The sequence below is a fragment of the Anopheles nili genome, chromosome 2 (assembly GCF_943737925.1).
Source record: "Anopheles nili chromosome 2, idAnoNiliSN_F5_01, whole genome shotgun sequence".
Taxonomy (NCBI): Eukaryota; Metazoa; Arthropoda; class Insecta; order Diptera; family Culicidae; genus Anopheles; species Anopheles nili.
The window spans coordinates 2697099-2724550 of NC_071291.1; the positions used below are offsets into that span (position 1 = coordinate 2697099).

General features: G+C 46.7%; 1 protein-coding gene across 1 annotated transcript; it reads left to right on the top strand.

Moving 5' to 3' along the window:
• The first annotated feature begins 328 nt into the window (after nucleotides 1–328).
• Nucleotides 329–27440, top strand: LOC128721347 (neuropeptides capa receptor). Its single transcript, XM_053815091.1, has 9 exons — nucleotides 329–589; nucleotides 5344–5494; nucleotides 12823–13113; nucleotides 13182–13358; nucleotides 13440–13511; nucleotides 15756–15900; nucleotides 21579–21777; nucleotides 24875–24985; nucleotides 26703–27440. The coding sequence occupies exons 1-9, from the start codon at nucleotides 329–331 to the stop codon at nucleotides 27438–27440; spliced, it is 2145 nt and encodes a 714-aa protein (XP_053671066.1).
• Nucleotides 27441–27452: the final 12 nt, after the last annotated feature.

The window sequence follows — 27452 nt, forward strand, 5'->3', positions numbered from 1 at the left end:
TCAACGGTCGTGTTTTATCAACGCGTGTGCAGTTCGACGTGCGGTTAATTGCCTTCAGCGAAGATGACGTCTTCCATGCGCCGTTGCTAGCCAAACATACCCAAGGTTGCAGTTACCTTGGCCATCGAGGTTGCGTTGGGCCATGTGGAACCGATCGCGACTGAAACGACGCTTCCCGAGGTAAACCAGCGATCCTGCGGTGCCTAGTCGCGTTAAACCGTATAACCCGAAAATTCACCGCCACCGCATGGAGTCACTCGTGGGAAACGCCACGGTATGGTCGACCTTCTCTTCTTCTCCTGTGTCGTTGGTGACGGCGTCAAACACGATGATGTTACCGGACGGGTCGTACGGTGGCGTCTCTGGAGGCACAACGATGTCGCTGGAACTTCTGCTCGGCCTGCCAGGGCTGGGACTGCTGGGTGAGGCTAACGGGACCGTCGGCAATAATGGCTCCTTCACTGTAACAGACCCCACTGAGCTGGCACACCCCTGCGAACCTTCCAGCAACGACTTTGACTGCTCGGTCGAGGAGTTCCTGGTGTACGCTCGCGGTCCCCAGCGAATGCCCCTCTTCACGGCCATGTTGGTAAGTGAACACCCTCGCAAATCGCTGGTGGCACGGGCGTATAAATGCCGGCTAATGAATTGCCGTTTCGATTAATATCACCTTAATTAACGCGAACACATCAACCTACGATCTCCATCTAGGCGAGATGGAACCGCTGGACCCCAGCAAACGGTACCTTCACCCACAGGGCGCCTCGCAATTTTGCGGCCGCTCATTTTCGAGCCCGAACCCGAAACGAGGGCATGTTTCTACGCTCGTGACAGAACGCTATTGAATTAATTTGATAACGTAAGGACACCTCAACCGTGCCGACTTTGGTCGTTGACGCACGCGGCATTTCTGGCGGTGAAATCAGCAACGACACTCGAAAGTCGCGGCCGTGAAAAAATAGAACCTTCAATGGCACGAACCTCGCTGAAGGCAAGGAAAGTTTTTAATAGCTTTCGAAATGAGTTCAAATTAGTTTTGGGCTAACATGGATGAGCCGTGTCCGACGGGGCCAACGGGGCCAACGGGGCAAACTTCCTGATCTGATTCGAAGGTCCTTACGAGCGCGGAAAAGCTCCACGAAGCCTTTAAAGCTTGCGTAGTCTCCGCTTTCACGATCCACTGAAGATGCAATCTCTCCGACCAGCGGCCGGCGCTCTAAAGTTCGAAAGTATCGAGCCAAATAGCCCGCGGAGAGCAATGTGGTTTTTGTTTCGTTTGCTAAGCCCTCGGAAAACCAGCGAATGTGCCTCCAGTGAAGGTACGCGACCGATTGGTCCATGGGGAGCACTAGAACAAGCGTTTGTGTGGCTCTGACCCATCGATGTTGGTTAAATTCTCGGTGCTGGAAGGAGATTTTAATGGGCACACTAACTTCACACCACGCGCCCTGCATGCAGATGAACGCCAACTCGAAGGGACGGTAGCAAAGACCGAGTGCCGCCAAAGCTGGAAGCAATAAAATGGCACCATGTGGCTGCGAAAACGTAAACTAACACGGTTCAGGTGGTGCAACTGTGAGAAGCAAAAGAAAGCTCGCCACGACCGGAAGCTCCGAAAGTGGTCCGGTTCGCTATTTGCTCGTAAGCGGATTTAGTTCGTTACTCCGACGAGTGAGAAGTGTCTGTTTGACTTTGTGACGAGGCCACTGAGGGCCGTTTTTACGAGCAGTTGTGCGGCCACAAAGGGGCAACGTTTACTTTGACCTTTTGGGGTCAGCAAGTGGGTCTGTGAGTCTGGCAAAAAGGACCGTTTTATCAGCAGGGGTCAGACTTTAAAGTTTGTCGATAAAAATGCACGGATCTGTGCGATAGATGGCAAAGAAATGATGTACAATTCTCATTAAATATGGTAGAGTAGACAGTGTAATAACATCGCAATATGGTTCTTTTTGTGAGGAAGGTTGACAGTCATTCAGCTAATCCATGAAAACAAGCTTACAGCTAGGTTTTACAAAATTGCATGTCTTGTGGTGGTTGTGTTTCACATATCAATCAATACAAATTTGAATGCTAATTACATATAATTTAGAACAAAATCAGATCATCATTGATTGCCTGTCAAGCTTTTGTATTTGGTGACGAACGAGACAATGTTTTGCCTCTTTTTCTTACCGACATTGAGCTTTTCATTTTGCTGGTTGATCAATCAAGCCAACATGACATGTTGAGTAATATTCATAACATGCTATTACGAATCGTGTTGCAAAACCCAGCTATGCATACTTCCATTCCCGTTCACGGGATTAAATTAGAGGCAAATTAGGCAGCCCTTTTCTTGACAAAACAAACAGTTGAGGTTGAGCTGACAAGTGCGCAAAGATTGATACAACGCTGGCTGGGAAACGAAATTTGGCTAAGAAGAGAATATATATTCGACAGAAACTCATCGATGGCACAACTCATCAATGAAGCACGGCGTTAGGGCGTAGCCGCGATTCGCTAATATTAGCATACGACGGCTGGAGAGCCAATTTGTGAATGACGTGGGCGATAAAATCAATATCATCGATTGTTGATAGCAAGATACGATTCAAATAAACTCGTTCTAGCATCGCAATCATCCGAAGAAGCTATTTCACCGGAGGATGTACCCATCATATGAAACTTTAATGATGAGCTTTTCTGAGCTGCGAGAGGGTAACGTTTGGTAGCTTAAGGCAGTCTATTTCGAAAGGACTCTCCCCACAAATACCCTTATTCTGCAGCATTCCCTGTAGTCTAGTGTGCTGCAATCGTCCTATGCCACATTTTGGCCTCACTGTAAATGCTACGGAGCAGACAAACGTTGTAGACTCAAACTTCGCCTTAATTGCCCAGGTGCCACATAGACCAGTTCGTCACCAGGGCGTAAAATGCATCCATGTTCATGTTCCATGAGTTTCGGTCGATGGCTTTTGTGTTCGAGAACCTATGCAGTAGGTTCAGCTTCTATTCGTAGAATTCTGAATGCAATAGCCCAACACATACGTTCACAAGCACACAACAAGTTGCAGCAAAGGATAAGGGACTTACGGTTGGTCGACCAAAACCAGCGACACCTTGACCCAAAATGGCTCAATAACTGCATCATGACTTCGGGGCAATTACAATCAAACCTCTCCCGGAAACCAGGGCCAGCTTCAGTTCATGAGATTATTTAAGCGAAAATGGGAAATTAATGATGATCGGTTTTAGTGTCGGTTGCACTGCCATGGCAACAGAGCCCGGACGAAAGTGAGATTGGTGTTTGCGAGGCGTCGCACATTCTCCGAGTCATTATTCCGGCAGCATGGAGTGGAAAAGTTTGAGACACACGCAGAGACGTGCTGTTGACTGTAGATAGTGTTATCGTACGACCTCGTTCGCACAGTCGTCGTCCAAGCCCATCAGATGGCCCACGCAACTGATCTGCCATGGTCGACCCGGTCTCGGTCAGCATAGACGAAACTCGTGCGAATTTTGTGAGCGGCTCTGGGAAGTATTTATGAGTCAACACGTTTAGGTTGAATGGACGTTATGCTGGCAAACATTGAGCATAATCAGAAGTATGCCATGCCATGAAATGTTGTTAAATTTGAGAAGTTTCGATAATAACTTTATGATTTCATGTGAAACGCAAATCGAGTAAATATTTACATTTGCTTCTCGAACTCGATCAAAATAATATATTTTATGTGCAGATATTTAACCCCTAATTGTGCCGTACACATTGCTAGTAAAGCTTTAGAACGCCTATAGTGCTAATCATCAAGTCAATTCCGGTCGCACCAAGTACCTAGAAACGCTAAACTCCATCCCGTGTCGCCTGAGCAAATACAACAGCATAACAGCGCTCCGTTCCGCTTTAGTTTGATTAGATACCACATCGCATACCGTGAATCGTTGCCTCAAACCACAGCAGCGTGTTACTGCACATCCACTATCTATCACCGCCATTGCTCATACTCATAATTCTGAGAAAACAACACACCATCATACTTGCTCGGATCCACCGACAACTATCCGGCGCGCTAGGTGGTTTCCGCCACTAACTCACTTCCGTTCGTGGTGAGCGATTTTCCACTCACCACACACATGCATACACGCACTTGAGGTATAAATGCTAAAATTTTAATTAGTAAAGTTGCGCCCGGCGCCTAAGCTGGTGGGAATTAGGGCAGGAAACTCGACAAGGATTGAACGCAATTGTGGCTTGCACCGACCACTAAAGCGCCTCTCGACATGTTCAATCCGAAACGTTGGCTTAGGCACTCATCAAACAGGTTCCTGGGACGAGATGGAGGCTGTTTTCTTACTTCTGTTTTCTTAATTCAAAACATGAGCAAATAATTCATTCAAAAGCAAAGCATCTGATAGCGCGGAGTTGTGAGAATGGAGCAATAAAAATTAATACAAAAATTACAAACGACACATCACAAAGGTACACATCGCTAGGGCCAAAGTTTAATTAAAACAATTCGCAAAGAAAGCGCAATTTTTAATACTTCTCGCCTCATTAGGCTCCCCCATTTTAAGGGGAGCGTATTATGATTTCGAGCCCCGCACAAATGTAAGCTCGTCACACAAAATCGCAAACCCAGCGATGCGGATGGAGACGCCCCGAATGCCAATTGCACCGTGGCTGTGATTAATTTTCCATTCAATTTTCCATTTCATTCGTGGGCGCCACCAAGGGCCACGCGCTTTCGCTTTGAAGAGGGAAATCAATTTGCTCCCAGATGCTCTCCAGCACTCGATGAGTGGGAGAAAGCGCTTGGAAGGTCGATTCGTGAGAAAAACTTGAAGGATCTGGGCGGTTTTTCCCGCAATCACCTCACCCTAGCGCCAATCCCTTCCAAGCGAACCGGTCGTTCATCGGCGTGGTGTTGGTGTTCGCTAATAAACGTAAAGTTTTGCCCCCGTGTTGAGCAGATTGCCTTTATTGCCTTCGATTTTGTCGCTCGATCGTTTTCGCCTTCGGGCTGAGGTACAGGAAAAGCGAAGCAAGTTCCAAGCAGCCTCGATTTATCTTACTGTTGGCGAATGCGGCAGAAAATACCCTTATTTCAGCGCGGATAGAAAGGGATTACAATGACGGGGCTGTGGCCACGGGTTCACCAGGCTAAGCAGGCTTAATGAAGTGAATGGTTCGGTGTAAATGATCTTGCAAATAGCCATCGAAATTACAAAGAAACCGCGCATCCCTTTCCGGGACCACCACGGTCACGGCCGTAAGCAGGAGATTGTAAAATTGCTCGCGGGGAAATAACGCCCGTTCCATTTATGTTAAATGCAATTTTTACCACAGCTTTTTCCCTCTCTCAGGTCACTATCCTGTTCGTCGGCATCCTGGTGACTGGAGTGATTGGAAATTTGATTGTCTGCCTCGTGATCGTGCGGCATCCGTCGATGCGAACCGCCACCAACTACTACCTGTTTAGCTTGGCCGTTTCGGATCTGATATTTTTGCTGCTGGGTAAGTACAATTGCCCTCGAAGTCCGTTGCTCAGGTTAAGGGGAAGAAATGATTTTAATTCCACTAGTGTAACCACAAAACTTATTTAACATCCCCATTATCGCGTTACTCAATTTGTATGTCTTAAAGCATTAATTATGTTTTCTAACGAACGGGCAGAAATTTCGCATCCCAATCAATTACAGCGTGAAATTTTTAACAGCGCAGAATCATTCCTTTTAATACTGCAAATGAAGACCCTTTCCAACCGGATTATTTCGAAAGTTCTTTTCATCGTGCTTCTGGCTTTTTATTCTTCTATCCCAACCTAGAAAGGTTCAATTTATCAAACTTTTACGCGCTCTACGGCGAGCGTTTTGTTCGGCTATTCATATTGAAATTTCTTTCAAAGTATCAACGGCAAAATGTAAAAATTAAAAAAAAAGCTATAATTAGATAAAAACAGAGCAAAACTGAAGGACGATCGTAAATGAGACGTTCCATCACGAGCAATCAGGCGAATGATTTATTCCCCATCGTGTTCGCAGCCCTGCGTTTGTTTATCGAAATGAGAGAAGCGAGCTGTGACGAGCTTAGGAGAGAATGAATATTTATCGGAAGTATGCACCAAAACCACACATACACACAATGCGAGAAAATTTATCCCATTTCACATGAAATCACTTTATGGCATTTGATTTTGACGCCTAAATGTCGCTTCACAAAAATCGATAAAAAAAGAAAAAAAAAAGCAAATCTTTTAACATTCGTGAACATTGGTTCGGCTTAAATGCGGCCCACTCTGTATTACCCGGTTATCGGTTCGGTCAGTAGTGTTCAAACCAGCCCTCGGTTATCCCAGCCGAGGGAGTTTGCCAGCGGAAAAACCCTCATCAAATTGAGTTATGCTTCACCGGTCGTGACCTTTTGCAACGAAACTGCCCGCACACAAGCGGTGGCTGCTACTCGCGACTTTTAAAGACGCTTTCCCGTCCAAAGCCGACGCAGGGTGAAACCTAGCGAAGTTTCCGAATCTGAAGGACCCGAGCGCTAAGGCTGAGAGGGAAAAGTCATTTTTTGGCCGCAGACTACACCTCAACAGTTGGAAAACGTGAGCTCTGTAAAAAGAAGTGAACGTGTCACTGCTGAACCGAACAAGCAGACTCGGGCCGTGGACAAACATTGTGGATTTAGGTGTCCTTGCCGGGCACCTTCGAAAGTGATGTCGTGGATGTCAACGAATGACGATCGATGGCCTGGAACAGTTTGTCACCCTCGTCGGGCTAGAGCGGCTTTAAAAATCCTGGGTTCTGGTGGGATTAGCCACTTCCGTAATATTTGCTCTCCAGGTAACCGGAACGGACTATCGGACGTTTGGAAAAACGATGTTCTACCGCTTAGAAACCTTTCCTTCCTTGCCATTTGATCCTATACTTAGCACTTCCTTAGTTGGGCCTTTTTTCACACATCCAACGGACAAAGCAACGTATTAGCTCGTTTGAATAGCTACGATAACTAAGCTAGAGCTGTGAAACTACACATTGTGCCGTGGAGCAAGACATATTTGAAAGCCCCACGGATTTCGCTCGAGCATGAATGTGACCTTCCATATTTGTACCAAAATAAATGAACTGTGTTTCCAAGGAATTTTGAAAGCAAAATAGGCTAAAAAACGTTCGCAGAAAAATGATGCAAAGTCAAGGCCCGTGTATGTCGTCCGTGTCTAAAAAAGTGCCATTAAAATGGCACCTACAAACCCATGGAAAAATTCCCAGCGGCTTTCGAAGCTACCTGGAATGCCTGAACACAGATCATGGCGGTTGTTATGCACTGTTTTTGCTACTGATTTTGTGCGTTTCGTCTTACCTCTGAAGCCAGTTTACTTGAAGCTTTGATTTGCCTTGAAAGTTTACAATTCGCGATGCTCATACCGATGCTGGTTGCTTCTGTGGTTATTGGGAGATGGATATTTGAAAACGGTCTGGCGCGATATAACCTTCGAACCATGCAAACCAAGACACTCCCAAATTACAGATATCTTTAGAATATTTTAAGAATCTTGAACACGATCGATACTTCGATAAGGATCTAAGAGAAAGTGTCTCAGCACGACTTAGTGTTATTTACTTACGAAATGGAAAAACTGGTACGTAGCTTTAGTTCTCAGGCATTTTGCATCCTATTTCGTAGTATCTATAAGTGACATTGTCTCAGCGATAAGTATGCTGCGCTTTTCCGAGAAGCAAGAAACTTGATTATTTGTGTACTCTTGTGCAATTGATTGAATTTGCCTTTTTTATTTTTCTTGAAAATAACATCGTGCTCGGCTGATTCAGAAACATATTTCTTTGTGGTTACATAGCCAGAAAGCAGACCATTGAAAATGCCCTAAATGCCAGCATTTTCGAGCAATAGAGGCCCTTTGGAACGCGATTCAACCGCAAAGAGCTTTTTCCATTGGTCTGGTAAGGCCACGACAGGCATTACCATTTTATTCACCTCTGTTCGGTTGTGGTTGGGGCGATGTTTGCTGTTCATTATCGTTTCGCATTCGATGAGCTTCCATTTCAAACATTACAACGGCAGGATAAAAAATACCAACCTCAAATTAGGCAAACAATGGTCTGCGGTTGATATTCGGTTGGAGAATTGAACAGATGAGACATGGCGAATACAGAAAAAGAGGAATAAAAATAAAATGATGGTAAGAGTGAAAGAGAAAGAAAGAGAGAGAAACAGATAGAGAGAGAGAGAGAGAGAGAGAGAGAGATCATTATGCTCGTTTAGACGTTAAAAACGTGATATGGAAATGGGAAATAGGAAGCTTGGTTTATTTGTGTAGTCAGTAACAATGCGGTTTGCATTCAAATTCATCACCGATTCGTTCACTGGCTAATTTGTTTCTACCAATTGGGTAGATGGATGTAGATTGTATTTTTTGTGATGTTTTCACATATTGACGAATTGTATTTCTTGATTTTTTTGATAAATTGTACTTTTTTCCAATGCTTTCTCAAAGAGTAAATTGTGAGCAACAAATTTTAAATATTGCTCTAAACAATTTCGTATGTTTTTGTTTTTCCTTCTCTGCTCCACAGCAGATCTGAACGCGTTGGAGTATAATGTTCTAAAGGTTTTCACGTGCGAACGTTCCTAGATGGCTTCAAAGTAAATATCACTAATAGGCCTCTTCGAAGGTACTTGGCAGAAAACAGCTGTAAATGAGCGAATTCGTGATTCTTAACCGTTCAGTCATAACCATCTAACTAATTTGCCGCTTGTGGAAGCAGCTGCTTAAGGTGTAAGGGTCAAAGCGAGGGTTCATCAAGTTTTGCAAACCGAATCGCTTATGTTTTCCAGTAAAGCGTCATCAGCACCCAAGCACGCTGACAATTTCTCGAGTAGGCGTTTTTCCAGCCACCATGGCTAGCTGTGATATGTCCACCAACGCCACGGGACGTCAAGGCACCGATGATGCTGATAATGAAATTACCGACCTTCCGGGAACGATAGCGAGATCTCTGTTACCGGCAAATACCCGGATCCCTTTACAGCCCGACTCGAAGCGAAGGAAAGTTCGATCCGTAGAGCGCGCATAATTGATCACGTTCCGAACGGCTTAAGGACGTCCTTTTCTTGTACCGTTTACTCGCCGAACAACGCTTGTTGTACATGCGCCGCACGTCACGCGAGGTCTCGGGCAAATTAAATCATTGTCCACAAACCGAGAGAGCCTAACGAAGAATCCCCTTGCCGACCAGACGGGATTCAAATAGGCTTCGAAGTGACACTTTTTCGAGCCTTATAACATGGCCAGAAAATGTCCTCCGGGCGGAATGAAACAACAACAATGGAATAGGAAAAGGAAAAACAGCCAACTCATGTGGTTTTGTTAAGCAAGAAACAACGATGGCGATGTTTCCTCTCGACGCAAACGTGGCGTGATTGCTGATGATTGTGGGCTGTCCTTTATCCAGTCTATGGACAAGTTGCGTAGTATCGCTTATGAGTGCATTTCACGAAGAGACAATGTCTACACGTTGGTATGCTTTTAGTGTCCAGAAGTTCCAGTAACAATTGTCAAAATTGCACACCCTTGCATTTGTTTCTTCGAAAGGCACCATCTTTGTTTTAGTTGAGCTTTTATGTACATCAAAGTTTTGATCATCGAGCTTTTCCCCTAAATATACCGACAAACGTGAAGAACATAAAAACTTTGCTTTAATTAACACATTCCATCCACACATGCTTTCGCTTCAAATCAATCAAATGACGATCGAGAATTGTGTCCTCAGATCGCATCGTGTCGCAGCTCTGCTCATTCCTGTAGTGGTGAATTCCTTTTGCCAAGCCGTACATTCTCCATTCAATGGAACCATCCACCAGTGATATTACGGTTCGCGTTGTAACACATGTCAGGATTTCGGGACGGTCGCCTCGACCTCAACTCAACAGGTTCATTTGGATCAGCGTCGACTCTTAACAACGTTTTCGATCATCGCTTCTACAGTGGGCGTCCATGCAAAGGATGAGCAAAAAACTTGACGCATGGCAAGGACTAGAAGCTATAGCGGCTTCCCCGAGGCCGACATTCCGGACGGAATTCCAACCCAATCTTACCACTCTCGTTTTAATGGAACGGCAGCTCGAAAAACCACGCACCGGAAACACTTCCACGCGTCGGATTTCTCCCGGGTGTCGAGGGCCAGCTCGCGTTCGTTCGCATTCCCCATTCGCAGAGAGGATCCGCTTTCGGATTTAATTGGAAGACAAGAAGCTTTTCAGACGCTTTCCTTTTTCATTTCATCTCGGTTGTGTGGCACAGTGATAGCTTCCGTCGGGATGGCAGATGCCTGCCACGGCAAGTCCTTGCTGGTAGGAATGGGTTCATTCGCAATAACGACCACCGATGTAAAACCGGACCGCGTATGGCTTCAAACGCACCACGTCAAATGGTGAAAGCGTGTAAAAGAGAATGGTGAGGGCTTTTTTGTATTTTCCCACTGAAATTCGTCCGCTTGACTTCGGGGTTTGTACTGATCCACCGAACTTGTGCAAGCAGTTGAGAGATTCCGCTTCCGGGAAGGCTGCGAAAAATAAAACACCCCTTCAGACGGTCGCTGACAGAGTGGTTCTTGTGTTTCTGTAAACATTCACGCAACGCATTTGCTCCTACGCTCACGCAGCCCATTCTAGTTCATACGTTTCGCGAAGAGCGCCATTTGGTTTACGCACGATCCCAATCACTTGTAAGATTGTTGTTAATGGAAAGGCAAGGAAAACATTTTCAGTCAGCGCAGCATTGTTGAACCACTTTAGTTGGAAACATATATGTGATTTTTTTAGAAGGTCAAGGTTCTTCGTGGGGTAAATAAATTGTAATACAATCAACCAGTAGATATTGTGATCAAGCAACATTGACAGGAACACACATCCATTTTTTTGTAAATCCATGAATTTTCAACGCGTTATATGAATCATTTTCACAATCGAGTTTCATGCAGGTTGATCGTGACTGCTAAAAAAGGAAATTATTATGTTAAGTCCTGTAGCTTACTGTGACATTTAAATATAATTAGCGCAATTTGCAACTCGATTAGCATTCTGTAAAAAAATATATTCTGCAGAACCTTGGGCACGGTTCGTTGCTAGGTACTCTAAAAATGCTGCTAAGCAACGTTAACAAGTAAAAAAGTTCCGCGTGTTTGATGTTTAAAACGGCCCGGGTCGTGGCCTAAACGGGCCAAAAGTTTCTCCATCCAGCAGATGAGCGGAATGATAAGCAGCTTGCGAGTACGTTCAAACCAAACGATGTCGAATGATGGAAAGAACGCATGAACGCAGCTACCGAGCGAAATCGCCGCGGACAGGCACGCACGCATAATACACCGGCACGAACTTTTCCTCCCGGAAGCATCAAATGACTGCTACAAAACACTCGCAAGCGGCATAAAAACGCCGTGAAGCTGACACCCCATGGGAAAACACGATACGTCAATAGAAAGCGTGGAGAAAAGCAAACGAAGGAAAAGAAGAGAGCGGAATAAAAAAAAACAGGAAGCCATCTTCCGCAGAGCTAGTGCACATGAACCCAATTACTGAAGTACCGGGCGCCTCCATCTGCAAGCCTGCTGTATTTTATGAGGAGTTTTAACGCACTTGCTCTGACTGCGCAGGGATGGCCGTGTACAAAGAATTGGTCGGTGTAGTTTTCACAGTGTTTCAAAGGTTGCCGTTTATCTTTGACAGAGCAAACTAAGCAGGCCGCGCTTTTTCGGAAGCGAACGAGTGCGTTGGTGTGCGTATGCTACACAACGGAGTGAAAAGTCGTCCCTATCATACTAGTTTATTCCGCTAATATTTTGCATGACTTTTCGTTTCAAAATTTTCAGCTTTCAACAAAGCGCTATTTATGTAAAATATTTTAGATGAAATTATTTTCACAGAAATACAGTTACTGCATCGATTCATCCATGTATTACGGTGTTTTCAAGTTATTGCTGACAAATGAATATGAGTATCACATTTTCAATCAAATTTCATTCAAAAGCATGGTGTTGAAGCGCATTGAATAATAACTTCATTAGATTGTTTACCAGCTATTCATACGTGTTGAAAACATTCACTTTCTACGAAATCAAGCTGTCGCTAATGTATTCGTCCCAAACGAGAGAAGGGCCTTTGGCATGGCAAAAAGCACATTATGCTAACTATCAACAGATTTGGCAGTTCTTGCATATTTTACATCGACCACCTCACGCTCCGAGAAACTCGTGAACATGGAGGAAAACAAAATTCAATCCGTGCGCCAAAGCTCGTCTGCATAAATAATCGTACCTGTCGGCGAATCGTAATCGAATATCGACATCGCGTTATTGAATATCCCCGATCGGATGTGCGGAAGCAATGCCTTTCGAAAGCGTACATCCAACTCGAAAGCATCGTCAACCAATGACTTTTGTTGTTTCATCATCCAACAGATTCTGCAACGTCAACGTTCGACATTCGTGGGGCGGGGATTAGATTTCATAAATCCGAGAAACCCTCTTCGAGCGGATGCTCGGAATTTAGGCAAATGGCATCAGCTCGGGTCCCAGAAGATGGGAGCTTATTTTTAGCGAAAAAAGCCGAAAAAAAAATACAACACGATATCATACAAATTCTATTTGAAAACATTCAAAAATAGACTCACAAAGTCGAAACTTGTAACCACAGAATCAAACCTTCAAATATATGATGCTCAATGAGGACGAATTCAATTCAGGATCTATTTTAGCTTTACGGAATAAAAACTGTGAAGAAAAACACATCCACAGGTCTTACACTATCCCATTTCTTCACCTTCGTAGGATTGCCGTACGAAATCAGCCTGTACTGGCACCAGTACCCGTATAATCTCGGGCTGCCTTTCTGCAAGATCCGCGCCCTGATTTCGGAGGCTTCGACCTACGTCTCGGTTTTGACCATCGTCGCTTTCTCGATGGAACGCTTTCTGGCCATCTGCCATCCACTACACCTGTACACGATGTCGGGCCTACAGCGCCCAGTTCGCATCATCGCCGGTCTCTGGATCGTAAGTCTACTCAGCGCGGTTCCATTCGCCATCTTCACCGACATCGACTACATCGCCTACCCGCCAAGTAAGTAATGACGCCGCTTACGTCCTTGCTGGCAGACCTTGTCGTTATCTCACAACTGCACCCAACAGCGAACGAGAAAATCCTCGACTCGGCGTTCTGTGCGATGCTCAGCAATCCGAAGGGATTCCCGCTGTGGGAGCTGTCGACCTGTCTGTTCTTCGCGTTCCCGATGCTCATCATGGTGGTGCTGTACGGGCGCATGGGCATGCAGATCCGTTCCCGTACGCAGCGAACTGCCGAGTTGGGTGAGCATAAGCAGCGCGTGTATAAGCACTTTTCCGAGCCAATATTGGAGAGTTTTCTTCATCTTCTTCACCTACCTACAGGCGTTCGCAATGGATCAGTTAATGGGCCGTCGAGGATATCGCAGTCACGGAAGGCCATCATCCGGATGCTCGGTAAGCTGCGAACTAACCAACCGCTATGGGTAGCAATGGTGTAGCCTTTCTCGCTAGCCCGCAGCACGAGGCTGACTATATTTCACACCAGATTATCGTATTTGTGGGAGGGCGCCGTGGGAGGCAAGATTATCACCGGAAGGCATTCGATCAGCGATTCGCGTATCGCCGTGTCATGGGAAGCAATGTGATTTCGATTGAGTTTCCGTTCCTGCGGACGCTAGTTGCAACAGGTTCCGCAATCGAAACGATCTACTAAGCTTCAAAGTTTATTTTCGTTGGGCGCAATTCATTTTGTATCCCATAATTATTATTTCCTTGTAAAATCTCGCAAAAATAAACAAACTAAAAGCTGACAACCAAGCTAAGAGGCCCCTCGCATGAAAAGACTCCATTTCAGAACAAATAGGCTGTTAAAATTCACAACCAGTTTACCAAGCGTTCAATTTCATCGACAGCACTGATCTTAGTTTTATTTCTTCCGGCAATGCAATATTCGATACACTTTCCCAGCCATACACGGTTCTTCTAACGAAAGGATCCACCGCTTGAACAGCCATTTTCACGTTGATGCGAAACAAAATAGGCTGTGAAAAAACGATGCATGCATTTTTTATCAGCGCCATTCTACCACCGACTGTGGGCTGACGGCCAACCTTATCTCGCTTCTCGCCGGACAATCCATTAACCTCTCTCAGCTTAATGGTGCGGATGGTCTCGGCGATAGAATTTAATTTGAAACGAGCCATCATTCTCCCCATGGCATCCCCATAGCACGATGCCTCGTTAACGCTGATGTTAGTTTCGATGGCCATTAATATCAATTGCACCGCTCACGAAAGCAAAATCGTCCAAATGGGATTGTGGGTTTTTTTTCTCTCCCTCGACGTTGGTTCGTGACCGTAAAGTACTCGAGTTTTGTGTTGTCTAACCGGGTGCAGGTTGCTGATCGCTGTTGAACTGCAACACGATCAAGCTAATGGTGTCAGAAATGTGCTTCGCTTCATCAAAAAGCCCACTACGGATTCGTCAGTTTTGATTGGCCCGAGTGCTAACGATAACTGCCTTGGACCAGTCAGGATGTCTGGAAATGTCTCAGCATTTGTAAGATTTCATTTATTTATTCATTTGTAAGATTTCGAGGGGGAACGTTGCCTCGGTCACTTGAAATCCCTGCAGATCGAGTTTTGATGAAGTACAGCAGTGTGGAAGCGAGGAAAAAGAAGCCCTTTCACCGGGTCCTTGCCATCGTCACGAACAGGTGTACATCCTGAGACACGTGTCGATGTAGCGGGAATGTTCTTAAGCGTTTTGAAAGGGCTAATGCAGTGGAAATTTGTTGGGCCAATCGCTTGCAGCGAAAACATCTTGAGCACGACCAGAACAGACCATGGCTTGGCTCCATCCACAAGTGTGTCCTTGGTGACTGCTTGCTTCCTTTGGTCCTTTTGGTCGACAGCTACCGTTGGCGTGCTTATAGGGACGCAGCAGACGCATTGTAGCATCGCTTCCCAGAAAGGGGTTGGCCAGTTTCTTAAAACCCGGCACATGTAGGACGAGCATCCCGACGAATATAGCAACGGTTGGCACACGGGACCAGCACTTCGCAAGGTCACGCAAAGGTTGGTCGCAAGAAAGTGGACGTTTTCCCGGAAGCAGGAACCCAAGCGTGGCAAAACCCCCGGAAGCCGAGAGTAAAAATTGAATAGACAGCATAAATCACATGGCCTTCTGGCAATTTGCCCGTGGCTGCTGTCTTTCAACGCACCACACCGTCGAGTATGACAAATGACAGTAATTTCGGTCGGAAGGCAGCTTTCGGGGGGAGAATTTTTCAGTCCTTTCTCCTACAACCCGAACGAGGTGCAGTGGGTCCGAACCATCCACCAGATTATTGTTATCAGCGCCGCCCGGGATGACAAATGCCGCTCAGAATAGCACCATCCTCGCAAGCGCGCCTTCTGTAGAGGTCTATTTGAGGCTTGATTTAATGATGGCCACCTGGCCATGGCTGCCACGGCCGAGCCACGTGCGCAAAATGAAGCGTTCCATTAGGGGATACGTAAGCGGTACGAAAACTCAAGATGGACTCGCGTCAGATGACATGACGTCGGGATGTCAACACCGCTTTGTCCTTGCGCAGCTGCTATCGGCGAGTTTTAATTCCCCGGCCATCGAATTTAATCAACCACCGGCAGCTGCGTTTTCATTTTCCGTTTTGCATTTCCATTGCCCTCTTTGCAGCCGCCGTCGTCATCACGTTCTTCGTCTGCTGGGCACCGTTCCACGCGCAACGACTGCTGTTTCTGTACGCGCGTGACTGGCAGCACTTCAACACGGTCAACACGTGGCTGTTCTCCGTGGCCGGTTGGCTGTACTACGTGTCCTGGTAAGTAACGGGTCCGGTCATTGCTTCCCGTCGTTACAGTAGCCATTGTTAATTGTTTCCGTCCGGTCGTGTTTTGTTTGTTCATCATTATGTCGGGAGAATGTCGTCCCTTCTTCGTAAGTCATTAACCTCGCCAGGACACACCTTGGGGTGAGTCACCTCGGCTGCATCCTTGCGGTACGAGGCATCTACCCGGTAGAAGTGCGCGCTTTGATCGACCGTATGATCGATCGCTTATTTATTCTCCGGGGTCCGTTTCGGAAACAGCACGGCCACAGGATCTTGGTTCGAGATTCGCTTCACCTTCGCATCGGGTCACTTGCACCCGAGAATCGTATTAATGAGTATTTTTAGACCGTTAAATCTCGTTTCCACTGAGCTACCCGGACCCGAGAGAGGCGAGGAAAAGAGGTCAAGATTTAGTTCAGGACTTTTTGTGTCCTGAGCCCTTTCCCCGTTCCGTTGGCTTTCACCTTAAGGGCCTTATCACGGTTCCGGTGTGATAAATTCGATCGAACGGGCCCGTAAAAAGGACAATCGAAGTTACAATCGAAAGGGGTTGCATCCCGACCCGGGATGTCGACCTTCCATAAACATCCGTGAGCCCTTTGAAAAGGCTGAAATTTGTTTGCTCAGGATCTTGGGCGAACCGACCGCATGCTGGCTTTGGCGAGCGGGGAAATAAGTTTATTGCATGCTAATAGATTTGTTGACCCTTCGCCATTGTGGAGCGTTTTGTGAAACCCTCGGTGCTAAAATCGGGCACGAAAAGGGTGTGTTTGATTTCAAACATCGGTCACGGGGCCAGTAGCGCAGGAAAACAAAATGATATTGAGTTGATACCGCGTCGAAACGGTGAATAATGTGTACCGACAAACAAAACGAAGAATCGTAAATATTTTCCAACGAGACTGCTGTCTAGGACCACAAAACGAGAGCCACGTCCAGCACACTTCGCTGCATGTAATTAACAACGAGAATCTAAATGTCAAACCCGTCTCGCAGGATGTCATTCGAGCGCTTTAGCCGTACCCAAAGGACGTGCCCACTCATCATTAAACCGTCCTATTTGGTGGAACATGTGGAAGCACGCCTCCGTCGGCTTTTGCTCGCACACATTCATGAACTGACTCACACCCGGCAAGATGAATGGAACGTTATCGTTCCCCATCAGGCCCGTTTGATGATCAGCTTTATTATCCGAATGCCAACGATGGGTTCTTCAGCCGGTCCAAGCCATTCCTTCAGATTTGCAGATAAATCTCATTATCATTTGAATGGGAAAACTTTTTTCGCACGTTTACTCGACAACATAAACACATCAGCTGAAAGGTGCTTCCGGGGCACGTTGGACCCCGAAATCGTCCCAAGGTGTCCACGGGGACTTCTTCACATCTTCAGGTCGAGATGTCGCCATCCAAAGAGCCGTTCCTGGAACAATTATTCGCGAGATCGGATACTCACGTGGGCCGGCTTTGATTCGGTACCATTCGCGAGAAAATGTACGTCCGAACAATCCACTCAACGACTCGAGAGCCTCCAAAGAGTGCGTAGCGGCTGATTTACGGTTTCCCTTTCGTTCACTCGCGCTATCATGACATCGTGGGGTGACAGTATTATTTTCTACCGTACAGATAACCCCGGATAAAACGGAGAGTAAATTCAACATCAGACCCAAACAGCACACTCTTTTGTAGGGCACCTTAAAGGGATATTTAAAGTCTACTACGATGGCGGTAATCGTGATGTTGGTGTTGGAACGTGACAAGGATAGCTCTAGAAACGCTCGCAATAGTACCAGTACTGGGCTTCTGTCAGCACTATTTAGCAGCTGAAAACTACTCTCCTGCACCTTGAAACGTGACCGATGATGCTCCAAAATCGGTAGCATCGAGATGGGTTCATCGAAATTCATTGCAAAACAGCTCAATCACCCACGCGCCACAGAGCGAATGTTAGGATATAAAGCATAAGAGCCTTCGCTAGTCTTGCCAGCTGGGCCTTCCGGCGGATGGGCGAAATAAATCGCAACTTCCTCACAGCATCTGCATGATTAAGCGGCTCGTTGTGAGTAAACTTCACTTTGCAAACTGTTCTACATACCCTCGTTTGTTCCCAGCGCGCCATTGGTGCTTGTTGCTCAAGAACGCCTCGAGGAGACGCGCGTCAGCAAGTGTTTTTTTTGCATCCACCGAACCAAGGTGGATAAAACTCCCGATAATGCAACATCTGGACGCAGCGACAAGGCTCTGAGAAGCGAAATAAAAAGCGACCCAAGTGAGCGTTAATACGAGAAAAGCTGTTATGCAGCACCGGACGGCAAATTGGTTTATGCAAATGAATCTCTTCATCATCGACCCTCGGGAAAGTGTGGTGAAGGTTCTTGGCTTCTGCCCACCTGGAGCAATGCTCAGGAATGGAAGAATGCAAACTTTCCGCCCAAGGCTCTACGAATGCCACCCGCGTGCCGCAAAGCGATCGTCGACTCGACGCCGTGCTACAAACAGGTGTCAATGGATCCGGAACGTTCCGTTCGCATCGCACTTTGGAGGGTTTTGTTGCGTATTGCTCAACGACGTGATTGTGGCAGAGTGTTTTCGTTCCCAGAAAAGCTTACGCGGGTCTTCGGGAACATTAATGTGGGAAGTTTCATCGGTTTTCCCGGGAAACGGCGGGCTGTACGAGATTGATTCTGCCACGGTCATTTTGGATTTGCCTCCGGCGCTGTTCGTAATCGAGCGATAAGTCAATCGGTGGGCTGGGAACGGCTCGAGCCGGTAGCAGCTGTGAATATTGATGGAAAATTGGCGTATGGATCGGTCACGCATCGCCACATCGAATGAGCAATCGGCATTAAACGCAAATGGCTGGTGACATTTCAGGATGAGTTTTTGTGATACGCGAATGGCTAACACGTAGGGTGAGATACGTATGTGATTGGCTGGGAATTTAATTACCTTTATTAGCATCTCACTGTGGGAACACGAGAAAAATAAGAGCTTATTAATTGAAATCACTTCTAGCGAGGCTACTTTCTGCCGCTGCGCCTGAATATAGGCAACTCAGCATAGGTATGCACATGGCAATTAAAAGTAATTTAAAACTAATCAAATGCTCCACATGGCAGATAATACATACTTACGGTATATAAAGCCACACGATTGTTAGAAGCGTCTCGGTGTCGCTTTAAGCACTCATCTGCAGCCCGAAAGAACGTCAAAAATATTCTCAACGCCGGCGGTCTTCTCTGACGCAGTCTTTGAGAAACAAAAGCTGCCAGCTAGAAATGTCAATCTGCTCGTTAACATGCCGTCGCGGAATAAACGTTGAATAGCGCCCCTCTTCATACGCCCGACGTTTCATTTGAAGGACACAATTATTGCGCTCTCAGACTGCTCGACATGCCTGCGAATAACCACCCGCGTGGAGTCTGTTTTTAAGCACATTTCCTATGCCTGCGTACTCAACCGAGCGGCCATTTTCCGCGACATTGACGATTGCCACCAGATCGCACCGACCGGTGAACAAGCCAACATTTTATCAAGAGCCGCTCCCGTCGAGGGGAAGAATTTTCAATCTCCTGCTCGAATATTACAACCGTTTTGTTTTGTTCTTGTTTTTTACTTCAGTGTGCTTTCCATTCCTAGAGGTAGGTTCTCTTTACGGATAATTTAACGGGAATTGGAAGCGGGTTTCGATTATTATTCTTTATTATTACTGTCGGGATGGGAAGGGATTAACTCGGGCACGCATCGGATGCCGGAACGCGCGCGTGTTAGCCTACGGGCTTTCACCAATTTCCCATTCCGGAACCGGCGGCCGGAAGCGATCTATGACGACGCGCAATCTAGCTTCCTCGTGCGATCGACGGAAAACTGCCGCCCTTATCTCACGGACCCACGGAAAGGACAACAAGTGCCGGAATGTCACCCGAACCCGAAGGACAACTGCTTTCATTTTTTTTTGTTACTCCTCCGTACATTATGCTCCCCATTTTTCCCTTATCATTCGGCCAGAGACGCGAATCTGAAAAACATGCAATTTATGCACGAGATGCGGAAAGGCACGAAATTGCGTAACCATATCCGGTTCGTTGGGAATTGTGTGCGTATCTTTTGGAGAGTGTGTGTATGTATGAAGGGACGCGTTTTTCATGCTGCGATTTTCTTGTCCAAAAGTGCCACGACCGTACACGTGGTAGGAAAGAAACCATCTTCCAGTGCGATGAACTAAGCGAAAGGGTTGAAGTCGTGCCATCAACAAACACTCTACATGACGCCATGTTGGTGTACGGCGAAAAATTGGTAAAAAATGGTATAAATACCAAAAAAATAGCAAACTTTCACCTCCCATTTCACAGGAAACACGCGCCCACCGGAGGAAAGCTCACGAGTTGCGTGTCGTAGCGTTTGGTCGTCTTACGGATGGTCTCACGTGACATTACCCGATCCTGGCCTGGCTGTGGTTTTCCTTCCATTTTAAAAATTGCACTCGTTTGGCCCACCAACAACTCCCATCGGGAAGTACCTGCCGCATTTGATTTTTTCCGCAGTTTGTTTCTTCTCTCACCAGGACTGCGGCAGAGTGTATGTAAAGTTTTCCCACTAAACGAAAACCAATTTCCAACGCCCGGCGTGGCAAACCATTCCCCACACATATGGCGGGGTGAGAGGTGCGATGTCCTTGAATGTCGTTTTTCGCTTCTCCCTCAAGGAATGAATAGGGAGGTTGAAGATGATGCAAATTTCATTTCGGTGGGTGGCGGTTGCGAAAGTTTCCCCAACACCAAAAGATGCGCGATGTGAAGGAATTCGCCGCAGCACGTCGGAGAGGAATCCTTACGAGACTCGTTAGGGTGGTTTTCCGTACGCTCGAACTGCAGCGTTTCACGTCGCACTACGCGCCACCGCGACGAGGACGACGTGATAAAATCGCATCCTTTTATTCGCCCTACCATACCATTTGCCCTTGCAACCACGGTACGGAGCGCGCGATCGTGCATAGTTGGGGATTTACTCTTGGGTGGTTTGGTGAAAATTTAAATAATGGACAAATTGCTTCCCAGAGGGTTACCCGGTGGGCCGTGCTTGTGGTTATAGGTGGGAAAACCGTTTAAACCACAGTTTGGGCGTGCGTGCACCCGAACCAGAATGGAATAGCAATGAGGTGTTTCCTGCTCGGGCGACGATCAGCGAAGGACATCACTTGTGCGATGCGCGGAAAGGGGTCGAAAACTTTGGCCGGGATAATGTCTGGGATTTGTGAGAACAATTTCAACATTCCGAGGCATGCCGAGGTCCTTACCGATCGGTTTTGGGTGACGGCATTGGTATTGATTTTTTATGGACCATTCGCAGAATTGGAGATCGTCTTATTTTAGCATACAAATCCAAATGGCATTCGTTCCGTAAGATTGCTACAGTAATAAAAACAAACTCCACAGCAAGCTCGTAGGCTTTTGTAAATTGAAAGCAATTCACCCTTAAAATGAGCATCCTTTCTAAAAGCGATTCTAGGTTTTTATAGGCTACACGTTGAAGAGGAAAGAGATTTTGAGAATTCGAAGGCTCTACGATATAAACTCCCGTTCAAAACGAGTCCATTACAAAGAGCTTTAAGCAGAATACAAAGCCCCGTAGAGACCTGTGTAACCGTGTTGTTTTGTTTCGCATTTTCAGCACTATCAACCCGATTCTATACAACGTGATGTCACATCGGTATCGGGTGGCATTTCGGGAAACGTTGTGTGGGCGACGACGTGGATTCGGAACCGGATTCGCTCGTGATCAGTCCAGCTTCCGAGAGACAACGATCGACGTCAATATGGCGGGCGGTGGTAATGGAGGCGGCTACGGTGGCTACGAAAGCTCCCGGTTGGTAAGTATTCAAACAACCGACAACGTTGATTATGATAGCGTTATGACCCAGATTGAAAGTTAAAATTGAGTTTTTGAAAAAAAAACCCTGTTTCCAGAAAAATTCCACAATACAACCCATTCAAATGAATCCAATAAGTACGATGATGATTGTTTGATAACCATGGCATGTTTTTGCCAATGAAACATGGTAGTTACTTCTCGAAATAATCCGGTAAATATAACGAAACAAATTCGTGGAAGTCAGAAAGCCAGTTCGTGGAACATAACCACTCGGAAAACAGTGAACCTTTTCGACGAATGTGACCTTTTACTTCCCAATGAAATGGACGGAATTTTGACACGGGTGTGTTTATTTGGTGTGTTTTTTTATCGGCTGGTTTCCTCAGAACCTCATCGGGCCGTACGATTTTGTGTTTTCTAAATATCCGATTTACACATCACCGCAGCGGCTGAGGGTGAGGGAGCACTAATGTACGTCGACTCCCTGACCAAAGAAGGATATTAATATTGGGGACCTGAACTCGATACTGCTTCAAAATTTTCCACAGCCTCAGCTCAGTAGACTACTCTGGGGATGTTTCTACGTTGCACGTGCCCCCCAACCTCAGGGTTAAAAAGCCGAGCTTAGTTGGATAAACCTTTCCAGGCCAAATAACAACAAGAACGATAAATATGGATAAGCCTCTCCGCAGCGAGGTTTTTGAGCCATCGATCTCGTATCGGGTTTGTTTAGGTTCAAACCCTAGCGCGGGTTCATCAAACGATCGAACCGGCCATTATACGGCTCAACTTTATGGCTCGGTCAAGTTGGGCCTCAGCTGCGATTCGACGGAAAATGGGCGAATATTGTGCCGAAGTTTTCTCTGGAATTGGGTTTTTCACCGAGATGTTCCAATTCGTCCATTTCAAAAGCAACCAGCAACGAGCAGCTGCTTGTCGTTTGCAGTAATTTCGAAAAAACGAAAATGAAAAGTGACAACGCACACGAAATGGTCCTTATAATCGCGAATTGCAAATGATGGGTGGGAAAATTGAATTCAACATTTCCGAGCGGCACCCTCCACGATCGAGGGTTACGATTATCGAATTGATCCGTTTTCGTCCACTCACCAGGGACAACTTTCAGAGAAGATCTCTCTTTTGAAGATGTAAAATTGAGGCAAAGCACTCGATTTTTCCTGGAAAATATTTGCTCCTCTGCTCGTGAACGAGGTCCACCAAAAATACGAGACCGCAAAAACGCTGCGAGCAGAGTCCTTTGCTTGGGGCAGCTCGCACAAAAAAGGATTATGTATTATGTTTGCCTGCATCCAGCAGGTGACTGGCGCACGTGCGATAAGGCGGTGGTGATTTTTCTTCTGATCCCGTAATTTGATACGCACAATCTGCGACCGCCCGCGAGGCTGGTTTTATGTCATGCTCCCTAATACACCACAAAAATAGCTATGATTTATCTTTCTCTTGCTGCAGCCTCGAAGCGGTCAATCCTTTCCTAATCCCGTCCTCGTTAAAGCGGCCGTTGTCTTACCGTGTCGTGTTCCAGCATCCGTGGGCTTTTCTCTCACATGCACAGCCCTGGGAAATCGATTATGTTTCACAGTCCGTACCAAAATTCCCTAGGCGATGCAACGGGTAGCTGGTTCAGTTTTTGTCGCTTCAACTCGTATCGTCGTGGCTTTTCCACTTGGTGGAGGTAGCACAACGACACGGCAAGATAGTGTCCAATTATTTCCACCACCAATTTCCGAGTATCCCGAATCCCGTGGGCTTAGGGAGCCTTTCGTTTGTATCGCACGCGGCCACGCTTTCCTCACTGAATTGTCCCGACCTATATCGATGGATGTTAGGTATTACTAAAAACTTATCACATCCATTGAAGCACTACTGACCGTGAATGGCATTGATTGGTGTGCGACAAGAGGCCCCAAACCGGAAACCCTTCAGCATATCAGTCGTTCAAACCCTTTTTCGTGCTGCTAAATCCGCTGTAGATTATCCGCGACCCTTGGTATATTTTGCACTTTCAGCCCCGCAAGGCCGCACCGCAAATAAGCTTCTTACAACAGTTCACGCACAAACCCGGTTCGGTATCGCGTTCGCTGAATTATAATCATCGAGACTAACGATCTGGAAAACATCGACGGTGTGTGCGTGTTTTTCTTTTCTTCTTCGTCATGTCGACAAGCCGGCATGAATATTAAAAAAGTTGCGCTTCAATCGAAATGGCTCGCCCAGCGGCCACCATTGGGGAACTTGCTATTCAAAACGCACCGCCATGCTGTGGAAGCAATGAGAAAACACGGCAGTGTGCAAGAGAATTGGCTTTCACGCAACAGTAATGGCTTGTTCGGAAATTTATGCATGGTGTAAAACAAAAACAAAACAAACGGCAAAAGAAACGCTTGATTCGGTGTAAAAATTGAATTCCACAAAGCAAGCAATGAGGAGGTTCTGTGGGGAAATTAATCAAACAACAATTAAATAAACTTTCAATGCGTAGGCTTCCTTCGAGCTCTTTCATGGGAAACCAGGAGCGTGATATTAATTGCAGCGCATCAAGGGATGAATGTTGATTAAACATTTCCATTCATCCCTTGTTGGGCTTAAACAAAATGTATATTTTCCAGCGTCGAAATGGGTAGAATTTGAAACGATAGAAACTTCTGTTTTCAAGATATCATAAAAGCTAACTGCAATGCTATTTTTAAGGCCGATATGTCCTTGAAAGGTTCTAAATCCGGAAATCGTTGGGACCCAGCATTCGCCGAGATAAGATACCTATTCAGAAGGCGTTTATTTTTGACTCTCCACGAGTGGCAAACTACTTTCGCTTACAAAACCCATAAACACACATAAACACAACAGAGAACAGTCAATATGTTGTGTGTGCTTAAAATGGCTTTGGAAATGATTTTCTCATCTAGGCTGCAGAAAAAAGCTGTGACGCTTGTGGCCACACGCGAACTTACATAACAAGAACGTACCAGTCTTTAAACTGAGCTCAACTGTGTGTTAATTTTGGGACAATTTTTTCTTCATTTTTTCCATCTTTACTGGCAGGACTTTTCATGACTGGTTCTCGTACCTCGTTTCAGCTACGCGCCCGCTCAATGATGCAATCGAAACGATCCCGCTTCCGGGGCACTCTTCACGCGAACAACAGTATACGCTACAGCGACAATTGCATTCGACGAAACTCCCTGCAGGTAAGCCGCCATTTTATGCCGCCAAATCAAGTGCCGAATCATTCCAGCACCCGGCGTCCATGACCGGCGTCTGGCCGAATAAGAGCAACAGTACGAAGCACGTGTCACTGCTGAGCTCATCCGAGACTGACTTTTCTCGCGGGATAGGCTGGCATTCAATCAACCGCATCGCCCTAGCGGCTTCGTTATTCCATTTCATTAGCGTCCGGTGATAGGGATCGTACTTTTATCGCAGGACCCGGCCGGCCCGACTTCGAGGACCCGGCTTCTATTGCCGGATGGAATCGAGCCAAGTGCCAAGGATCCGCCGTCTCAGGTTCGTCTCAGATTATTTACTGCTGACCTACATCAGACGAGCTGTACGTTTGGCTGCCGTTCGGTTTTATTTCCTGCCGCAGTCCGGAAATCTTCGTATCCTTCTCGTCGCAATGTTTTTACTGGGCGGAAGAGAACCACCGAAACGGGTGCTTTAATGGGTTCTGATTGGAAATTGGTTGTTTTCCGGTACGATGGCCGTGTCGTCATTGTTCGGTCGTGGTTTGTGTGTACACTTTAGCTGCTCCCAGCCGATGAGTGCTCTCGAGAAATGGTCCAATCTTTGATCTCGCGAACATTTCATCTTCACGAGAAAGCTGTCGGTCGTGAAAACGGTGAAATCTGCGATAAGAAAACTGATGCTCTGACTCGTTTTCGCTAGCTTTCATGAACGGGGAAGAAAAAATATACTCACTCCTGCCCACACTAATGCCGTGCCGGCTGTAATGTAACAATGTAATGTAACCCATTAATTTCCTTATTTCTCGTTGCACTACACCAAGCGTACGAGAGTAAGCCTCATTTGCTGGACCAACACGAACCGGTCACGAGACATACAAAGTAAGGATATCTACGGATTCTTTGTCTTGCCTTCTTAATCTTACCATCCGTACCGTTCTCTCCCAGTTCCGGTAAACCCTGAATTGATTACATTTAAATGCAGTATTTCCCATTAGGTTCCCGCAACCTCCTGCGAAGCGTTGTCCTTCCGATCGGTGCTTCTGGAAGTCGGAACAAGTGTTCCGGTAGATTGAGACGATCGGACGGAGGATTCTTCAAGTGGCCTGAAATGAAATTCAACCGAAAGCGCTGATCCGTAGGTCGCACGCTCCGTTACATCCCTACAGAGCCAACTGTGGAACACGTGTTGTTCCGGTTCATTCCTACGCCTTCTTTCGAGCTTTCCGAGCGGTTCTGACTCCACCATCAATATGTTTGCTAATGGACGCCCTATCCCCAAGGCACCGCTCAGCCAGAAACCGAGAATTGATTGTGTGTCCATAAGTTTTTAATCCCTCCATCCGTTCGTCCTGCGTCTGCATCCGATCCTGGTGGTCTTTATGCTCTCTGTGACTCACACGCTTCTAATGATGGTTTCAGTGCTCTTTTCGAGCTATCGAATTCCTTCCAAGACAAGCTGGCGCCTTGGTCCATTTCTCAGCTGTCGTGCACGTGTGTTTTTCTGTTTCGATGTGTGTTTGTGCGTGTCAAAGAGTCTCCCATTTAGTGTCCATTACTACCGACTAGTGGCGTTGGTATTAGAACACCCTTAAAGCCTCACCCTAAAGGTCAAACAACCACCCACCATGGCACCGTGTGGTGATAATGACGAAGGCTACTAAGATGATGAGATAATTAATAGTACTCTTTTGTTGTACGCTCTTCCCCATCTACCAAACAGATCGGCAATATGCCCAGCAGTCGGAACTCGCTGTCACCAAACCTGACCACCGACGTGGTGGTGATGCTGGAGAACAACCTCAACGGTCGGCCGCGCTGTTACACCACCTCTGCCACCACACTGGCCACAAACGTCGTCTCGAGCACCTCTACGATGACGGAAAACAGCTTCAAGGTTCCGCTGATAAGCATTGACAAGTTGGGTCCGGACGTGATCGCACCGCTGGCCCCGACACACAGCGGGAGTCATGGAGGCAGCAACGGCAGCATTGATCCTGGCGCAAACCATCCTCTCGGTAGCCATGGTAACATCCTCAACAATAACAGCAGCGTGTGCAACAACAGGAACTATGGTGGCGAGCTTGCTCCATTGGAGTTTGAAGCTCAACGGCCACGCAGGAACATCGAACAGGAAGATGACCGAGTGTCCATTCGACGGTCCGGGTCGTCGTCATTGGCGACCTCACCGTTGTTGGCTCTGCCAGCAGTGACGGTAGTGCTGGAAGAGGACACGGACGAACCGGGAACTGGAAGCGACGAACCGGTGCCACATTCTGCTGAGCTTGAAGATAGTGGCAGTTGTCAAAGTGTCACCACGTCCCCGATGACGACGACGACGACGACGCCAGCAACGTTCCAGTATCATCATAACAGCCTCCTACACCAGCAGCTGCAACGTTGCGGCGAAATGGATGAGGTCATCCTGCTGACCGACGCCAAACGTGAAACGTGCATTTAACAGTGCCACCAG